This window comes from Nothoprocta perdicaria, unplaced genomic scaffold, assembly GCF_003342845.1.
Source record: "Nothoprocta perdicaria isolate Ctin4 unplaced genomic scaffold, notPer1 scaffold_2, whole genome shotgun sequence".
NCBI lineage: Eukaryota > Metazoa > Chordata > Aves > Tinamiformes > Tinamidae > Nothoprocta > Nothoprocta perdicaria.
This window is the reverse complement of record NW_020455204.1, coordinates 9518943-9527685: the sequence shown is the minus strand read 5'-3', so window position 1 is coordinate 9527685 and position 8743 is coordinate 9518943. Positions and strand designations below refer to the sequence as shown.

Genomic DNA, 8743 nt, shown 5'->3' with positions numbered 1-8743 from the left:
CCCACTGGCAGTGCTGCTCAGCCCCGTCATGGTGCAGCATGTTGCTGCTCATGTCCAGATACCTCAGCGATTTCATATGGCTTGTCATTAAGCTCGCCTTGGAAAGGCTCTTAAACTTATTCCTCTGCAAAATCAACTTCTCCAGGTGAATTAATGTTTCACATCTTTGAAAAAGCAGATCCGTTAAATCATTCTTTAAAAAATTTAAATATTTAAAGGGACTGTCAGAGGATGGACACAACATATGTATCATCTCTGATTCAGCTATGGTCAAAGCTGCAATGTTCATGTCTGAAAATATTTTGTATAGGTCATCCTGTGAAAAATATAAGCTTGTGATTGAAACCTTCTTCACTGTCAGTGCCTTCATAGAGGTACCAGAATAATTAAAGTTGTAGGGCTTAATTTCTGACAGCTGTGTCATATTGTTGATATTTAAGTACTCAATGGATGAGTGCCATATAGTCTGAAGAATTTCAACAAAATATCTCCAGTCCACTGAAAAATTTGACAATGTCAGATATTGTAAACTGGAGCCATGTTTGAAATTTGATAATAGATCTATTAATTTATTTACATCTTTATTTTTGATTTCTGATAGTGATAGGCTTTCTGTAGTGTTCTGTATTACAACCCAATCAAAACTAGCTCTGGGTTCATGACTATTTTTATGCAATAATGGCAGACTCTTGATTTCGTTGTCAGAATTCTCTTCTGGAAGATAATGAGAAACAGATGTAGAGAATTCATTTCCCACAGACAAGATGATACTGTTCCAGAAAACTAATGTAAACAGACATTCACAAAGAAAAAAATTTTTGAGGGATCTCATCTTCTCTTGCATTATTTACAGTTCCTTGGAGATGCTCAATGCTCTTCTTTGTCTATCCATCTTTGTTCTAATCCGGGAACAAACAACAACAAAAACATATTAAGTGGCTATCCAGAAGTCACCGTAGTGTCCGATTCTGTAACATTCCAACTATCTGGCCCTCCCTTTTACTCAAGAAGCAATCAAAGCACTTATCATGAAGGAGAGGTATTCCTGATTTAGAGGACAACACTTAAATTTCTATTTGGTAAAATCTGCTGTGTTTAACACGTACAGGAATCTGCTTCCTAAAAAATGACTGATTTCATAGGCAACTGCTGGTTATTCACCGAACTGCTACCCAGATCACATGCACTGTGCAGGCTCCACAGAGGTAGGGGACACGCTTTGAGCAGAAAGTATAAAATATGGGACAATCAGTAAGATCATCTATTCCTCATATTCTCCACTGAAGATGCAAACTATGCTCAGTAGACAGTTACTAAAATGGACCCATGATTATGACACAATGACTGAAACGAATTATTCACAATGATGATACAGTAAGGTAGTAGCTCACTGTCCATGGTGGATTCATGCTGCTTCCTTGGAGGACCCTAGTCTCCATACCATTACCCATTCTGCAAGCTTTCTTAGAATTTACATTATTGGGTATAAGACTGTTGATAGAACATAACTTATATTAAGAAATCTCAACAAGTCACCAAATCACAGAGCGATAACTGAATACTCATTTTGCAAGGAATGCATGAAAGGAGACTTGGAAACCATTTGGAAAGAGGGAAACAGAGAGGCAGATCTCTTCCCATCTTATTTCTAGACTTTCATTTGAAATAACTATATTTCAAATGCTCTCGAGAGACTCTTTGGTATACACAAATAACAAAAGGTAACCAGCATCCTCTACGATATTCTGATTATCTGGGCAATAGACATATATGTGTATGTAAACAAACAAAATATGGAGCCTCAGGAGAATAGATGAATAAAAATCCACTAAATCTTTCTTCCTTCTTAAAATTTCAGTAATACCCAGGAACTAGGTGAAAGAAGGATACGATTCTTCCAATTTAATTAATACCTATTTTCTCTCTCATTTCTGAATCCTGGCATTCATAGTTAAAATATTTATACATACCTTCATACTTTGTTTAAATTACCCTATGAAGCAATGAAATTAACATCTGTTACAACACAAGACTTGTGATTTGTAGTCTAACATGAGAGAAATTACATTTTATATATCACTTTTAATTCAGAAATGTCCTCAAGTTTGACAAAAAAAGAGCATTATCTAGATGTAAGGAGAGAAGCCATCCAATAGGGCATGCAATCCCAGAACTTGGAGAAGCTGCTCTGTTTATTAAAGAGTCAGAGAAGACACTGAAAGGTTTTAAGAGCTTGTCCATTTGGTATAAACTGCCTAAAATCTGCTACTGCTCACAGCTTACCCTTGGGAAGTGTCTCATGACAATGTTGATGACAATCTAGTAATTCAACATGGCCAAGAGATTTAACAATTGCAGAAACTCTAATGCAGAGTTTATATGGAGGAAACCTTTCATGGAATTTGACTAAATCCTGAACTGTATTAAAAACTATTTTCATTAAATCAATACAATCTTCTTACTGTGAATGCAGAGCTAATCTAAGGAGACTGCTATTTAGCAAGTCTTTTTACGTACAGAAAGCAACTCTTCTCCCATTTCTTCCCCATAGACTTGAAAGTACACCATATATTTTTGATAATAATCTTCTAAACAGAACATTACTCAGTCCAAAAGAAATGCAGAATATAAAAGAGCTTTAGCTAGCCAGTAATCTCATAAAACCTCCCCAAAAAAAGAGAAAAGTTTCTCACCATAAATCCCTGCTCTCTCATAAAGCTGAAAATGTGTCCAGGAAAAGCCACGGGGAAACTTCCTGTAACTCTATCCTCCTAAAAATACTTAGGAACACCCAAACTTTGTATAAAACTTGTTTCTGCCATCTACTGACAGTTTGTGAAATGGCATCTGTCTTCTGCCAGATTTATTTCCACATAAAATATTAATATAACTCCCCCATTATTTGATTATATTTTTGAACTGCATCATTGTATAATTCATAATAGACAAAGCAGGTAAAAATCTTTATGTTCATTTACACTCCTTCACTCACCTTCTATCTTTATCAAATTAATATAAGAATAAGTGCTTTTTCTTTTGAATAAGTTTTACACTGAAATTCAAGCATTTTCACCTCCAAGTTTAATATGCCTATAGACTTAGATCATTATTAAACTTTGTTATTCAACTATATGAATTCAATTTTCAAGCTCTTCTTAGGAAGACTGCTTTCTGAAAATTCACTTTATCTTATTTGACTTTCAGATTAAAGGGAAAGGAAGAATGAGCTCTCCCTTCTACTCCTACAATGTTGTGACAGGGTCAAACAGTGGACATGGGGACAGTGGATCAAGTCTTCTTTTTAAATCCAGACAGAGCAGGAGCTTCAGTACACAACACCCAAACAGCTGGGGTATTGTCCCGGGAAAAATATAAACCAGCTTCTCTTTATTTCTCTATAATGATGTTCAGACATTACATCATTTACATCAAATAATCATTGATGTAATCAATTGATCAGTTGATCAATCATAATTGATGGTTACATCAATTAATTAGATCTCTTACGTGATATCTAAATACAGAACTAATTCTGCCATCGTACATCTACCTTTTGGGTTAGCATGGCATAGCACATTCAGGTTTTAACACAGCAATGTCTCAGGAAACAAACCAAAAGCAACCCTGAAACATACCTTTTTAACATTTATTCCCTGTATCATATCTGATTTCTTAGTTTTATGTGGGAAAAAAAAGTGGTCAAAAAAGGAAGGGAAAGTTAGTATAGACGGTACACAAGAGATCACGGGCAAAGCATGCTCTCTACTGCTGTGCCTATGAGCCTTGGAGTACTCTACAGATTCTTCCCTCTTTTCTGTCAATAGTATTCACATCTGGTTCCTAAATTACACCTTAAAATATTGTTAAATACAAGCCACATCATAGTATGTCTTTAGATGGAAAGATTTTGCTACCTACCCTTAGGGTTAGATAAAATCCTAAGGTGAGTCTATGCTTCCACCTCTTATTCTTGGTTTGCAATGAAACAGCTTAGCAGCCTGAATATAACATACCCATAACTCTAATGAATAACACAACAGGATATACTTTTATTTAAAAAGTAACTTAGAGATCATTACTGAGGAGTATCCCTTTCATTAGATGACCGTACTGGCTGGCCATTGGCATAGCTTGAGCTTCATAGTTGTGCCTATATGAAGATGGACAAAGCATAAGTTACAAAGCAAAGTACGTATACAGCCATCAGCTGCAGGTCATGGGCCCTCCTGCTAACAAGAGAGATTTACCAGTACAATCACTGCAAGAAAATGAATATATTCCCCAGTGTTGTGCACACTTTTATGTATTGTTAAAGTATTTAAATTAATTCACACAATGCATTTATTTCTTTCAATCTTTTCTTTCTTTATTTATTTGTTAAGAGACAAGTATTCTTTTGAAAGCCCGTCATGGATCCACTAGGAAGGTGACAGTTCTGTACTGATAGTAAGAAGGCACTTTAGTAAAAGTTAAGCAAGCAGAAAAGGAGTTCCCATCTCTATTTACTGTTCATTATCTGTGTAAATTGTATTCCAGAAAACAGTTTGCAACATGACTGCAGTGAGAAAGTAGTAGTGAAATTAAGCATTAAAAAGAGAATGAAAATCCAAAAGCTACAGTGTTAAATTCAGTTAATGTCATTTTTACTTAGGAAGCCAATACATTCATCTATCCCACAACCAGATATATGCACTTACTCATGTGTAGTCATCCTGGGTGAAAACATTTCTATTATAGATGTGATTAATTTCATGTCCAAAGAAATGTGTGAACTTCTGCAGGATGTGTCTTAGTGGCACCCTAAGATCTGCTTTGCAGTCAAAATGCTCAGCCGTCACGAGGGAGGAAAACCTGCAGTTACAAAACTTCCCGTGTCATAGTTCCCTACAAGAGTCTCATTTTTAGTCAAAAGTTTCTCTCACAAAGTTTATTCTGCAAACTCTAATGCCAGGCAGACGCAAATCCTTGGTATGGCTCTAGATCCATGAACCTAAAAGGAAGCGTTAAAACTACCAGCATACCTTGTTATTTGTATTATTGCTTAGAAATAGAACTATCATTTATAGTCTTTTTGGTGACCTAAACCTTAGTCCTGTTATCACCTATCTTAACATGAAACTGCAGATGATTTTGCTTGATAAATAGGTAAGCTACATAGTTTTATCCACTTGGCTGTGAAACTTCATTCCCAAAGGTGGGGGCTTATTTTGTGATTTCTTTTAGTGACCATGATTTATAAAACATATTCTCATGTTCCCTATGGTGATAATATTCACTTTCTTCAGCTGAGGAAGATTAGCAATGGTACTAATGGTGATAGCCGTGACCAACGCGAAGTTACCTTTTATTACAGTAAGTGGGTATGTTCTGCCTTAAAATGAAGAAGTAAAATGAGGAAAGGGCATGAGAAACTGGTGAGAAACAAGAACCGCAAGCGGTTAGGCAAGAGCCTGCAATCTCCTGGTTTAATCACGCGTTCCACACAGAGCTGCGGCAGCCCAGCCTCAGGGCTGCTTACTGGACAAATGTGCCATCAAATATACACACGCACACATATATATATGTGTGTGTATATATATACACATATACACACATACACACACTCTCTTTCCTTTTGAGGTTCTTTGGGCCCATTTTGGGCAAACACAATGAGAACCGGGCTGCCAGGCAATAGCTGGAAAGCCAAATCTCAGCTGATAAATCCACAGCCACATGCCTTGTTAGGTACGCCCCTCGTACCTCGGACAGAGTTAGGTACGCCCCTCGTACCTCAGATGGACAAAGGCAGAGAGAGAGACCCGACTAAGCGAGATATTTTATTACCAGCTAGCTGGGGTCCAAGGCTCACCCTAGAAGGGGGTCTTGCCAGGGACCCCGAGGCATCTGCGCGAGAGGTTTTTATACATTTTGAAGTAAAGACACAGGATCATTAACCGCCCCCCCCATGCCGTTTTGTCTTTTCGGGATTGGCTSATCTTCTTATCTTTCTCTTTGAACACTTTTCCAAACTGTCCAAGTGTGGGGGTATCCCTTATGAAGTTCCTGCAAAACTACTCAAGTGTGATTTTTCTTATCTGTCCAAGTTTGGGTGAATGATTTAGAAGCGTCCTTGATGCGCGTTATCCACGCTCACGATTTACGATCTTCCAATTAAGCGTTATCGGTCCTCACGATTTACTTCCAATTAGTCCAAGCGTGGGTAGTCTGTCCTTCATTCCCCCCTTTTTCACTTGTTCATTTTGAGAAATCCTTCTCTGCTAGGGGTTATATACTTAAAAAAAACGCACCGTTACACATCGCCCAGCAATACTTATACATATCACCATGTACTACATACATATTACTTATAAAAGCATGCCGTTACTTTAATACATATTACTATAAACTACTTATAAAAGCTTGCCGTTACGCATCGCACRGCAATACTTATACATATTATTATCAGAATTAACAGTCCTAATATCCTCAGTCCTTCTTTTATTATTCCCATTAACCATTTAGGTAAACTCCCAAATACAGATTCTAACCAACMGTCGAATAACCCTTTTTCTTGCACTATCCTTTGGGTGTGTTCCTTCAACCATCTCAACTGTTCATGTATAGATTGACTGTGATTGGAGAGGTTGAAGCAGCATAGTCCATCGAAGTCCTCACAACCATGTCCATGCGCCAGGAGAAGGAAATCCACAGCAGCTCGATCTTGCAGTAACGTGTGACGTAAACTTTTCTGATCTGTTAAACGCTGTTCCAGGACTTCCGTAGTGACATTTGCTTGCTTCTCCCTCCAGCACGTCAATTTCGATACCGCCTTTAAAGCTGCACCAGCTGCTGCTCCTGGTATAAAAAAGCTACCGCCACTCGAGCTGATACAGATAGTAACTGTACATTATCATCGCAGTCCGGGGCGAGGCCAACTGCCCGTTTATTATGRGAGGGCCTATTTTTCAGGTTAAGGAGTTTGGCTTTGGAGGGGGCTACCATAGCTAACTGCCCTAGGTAGCAAGGCCCTCCATACGCATTCTTAGGTATCCCATGCCAGGCCCTATCCCCACATATAAGGAAAACTCCTTCTGGAAGGGCCTTGGCAGTTTGATTATACCATAATAGTGATATCTTCCTAGGCTGCCAGTTCAAATCCGTTCCATAAGCCCCTAATTCTGGAAAACCCAAATCCACTCTATAATCCTCATAGTCATTTWCTTCCTCAATTATAATATGGTCTGCAGTGTCATTAGTTCCACAAAAGCTATAGGATGTAAAGAAATCAAATACAGGGTCTGGAGATACATCAGTCCAGCCGGATATATTCCACCCCATCATTTCAGCGTATTCCTCAAAACCTCTTTGTCCATCTSTGTCGACCTGAGCCAGAAGAGCGGCGCGCCCTCTGTCTCCATAATACTTATCCCCAAACATAAAACAGGTTTGGGTCCAGTTATCCGAAACATTTCCAATTGCCTGAGCCCCCATCAAATTTAATTCCTGTGGGTCCCATGGCAGAGAGACAGTAAGTCCTTTGATCAATTGTACTGCCCACTCTGAGGCATTTACCATCCCGCTACAGTCTCCTGCACTGAAGGCCCTGAAGCTCTCCTCCTCAAAACCTGGCTTACCAACAGACATGTTCTAAACGGGTTTGTGGCCGAAGCCAACGRCAGGCAAAATTCCTGGTTTCCTGTCATATTTGCCCACGTTACCCATAAATTGTCCCGTACTTCTATTTGCGCAACATTCGCTAAGATGCTCGGTAACTCTAACATCAATAATGTCCACAATATTAACAGAGTTCCATTAGTCATCTTCTTCTGCTGGAGACGGAGTCTCAACGGRTTTTCCCTTTTCGCTTGTGCGATTATCGTTATCCTCAGCAATCACCCCCTCCCTCCGTTTAACCCGAAGTCTCAGAGGGTTTTCTGGATCCTGTTGAACTTCCCACCTTTTGGCTTCCTCTTGGTCCGGTGGGCTGGCCTTCCACACATGCAAGTGATGTATCCACGGGCCTATTCCGTTCACCTTAAGAGCTGTAGGAGTTACAAGGATTACAACATACGGTCCTTTCCATTTTGTTTCTAACGATTTTGGGTTATGTCGTTTTACCCATACCCAGTCTCCTGTTTCAAGATCATGCAGGGACCCCTCGGGTAGGTCCCCTTGTTCATATATGGCTCTGATTACTGGATATATTTCCCTGTGGACTTCTTTTATTGCACGCATTGCCTGTATCATATCCCCGGGTATACCCTTYTTCTCCCCCSCTTTCTGTTTGACAGGGTATACCGGCGGGGGTGCCCCGTACATGATCTCGAATGGTGTTAGGTTCATCACATACGGCGTGTTTCGTACCCGGAATATGGCATAAGGCAGGAGCGTCACCCAATCACCACCAGTCTCTGATATTAATTTTGTTAATGTTTCTTTCAATGTTCRGTTCATCCTCTCTACTTGTCCTGAACTTTGTGGGTTATACTCACAATGCAGTTCCCACTTTGTTCCCACTAAGTGCAGTACGCTTTGAATTGCATTGGCCACAAAAGCAGGCCCATTGTCAGACCCTATCACTTCCGGTATCCCATATCTGGGAATTATTTCTTCCATCAGTATCTTAGCTACTGTTTGTGCTGTTTCCCGTTTCATTGGGAAAGTTTCTACCCATCCTGAGAAGGTATCTACCATTACCCACAGATACCTATACCCATATTTCCCTGGCTTTACTTCTGTGAAATATATTTCCCATGCTTTCCCT

General features: G+C 39.3%; 2 protein-coding genes across 2 annotated transcripts in view; both read right to left on the bottom strand.

Annotated features, from left to right (window-relative positions):
- Positions 1 to 4760, bottom strand: part of LOC112945823 (toll-like receptor 6) — a 5838-nt gene extending 1078 nt beyond the window's left edge. The window contains exons 1-2 of the mRNA XM_026037495.1: positions 4698 to 4760; positions 6 to 899 (exon numbers count right to left, since the gene is read on the bottom strand). Coding sequence (XP_025893280.1) covers positions 6 to 844 — 839 coding nt within the window. The 5' untranslated portion in view covers positions 845 to 899; positions 4698 to 4760. The remainder of the gene's footprint in view (positions 1 to 5; positions 900 to 4697) is intronic.
- A 3031-nt stretch (positions 4761 to 7791) lies between these two features.
- The window catches only part of LOC112945822, a 4247-nt gene continuing 3295 nt past the window's right edge, over positions 7792 to 8743 (bottom strand). Inside the window, 1 exon segment of the mRNA XM_026037494.1 lies at positions 7792 to 8741. Coding sequence (XP_025893279.1) covers positions 7792 to 8741 — 950 coding nt within the window.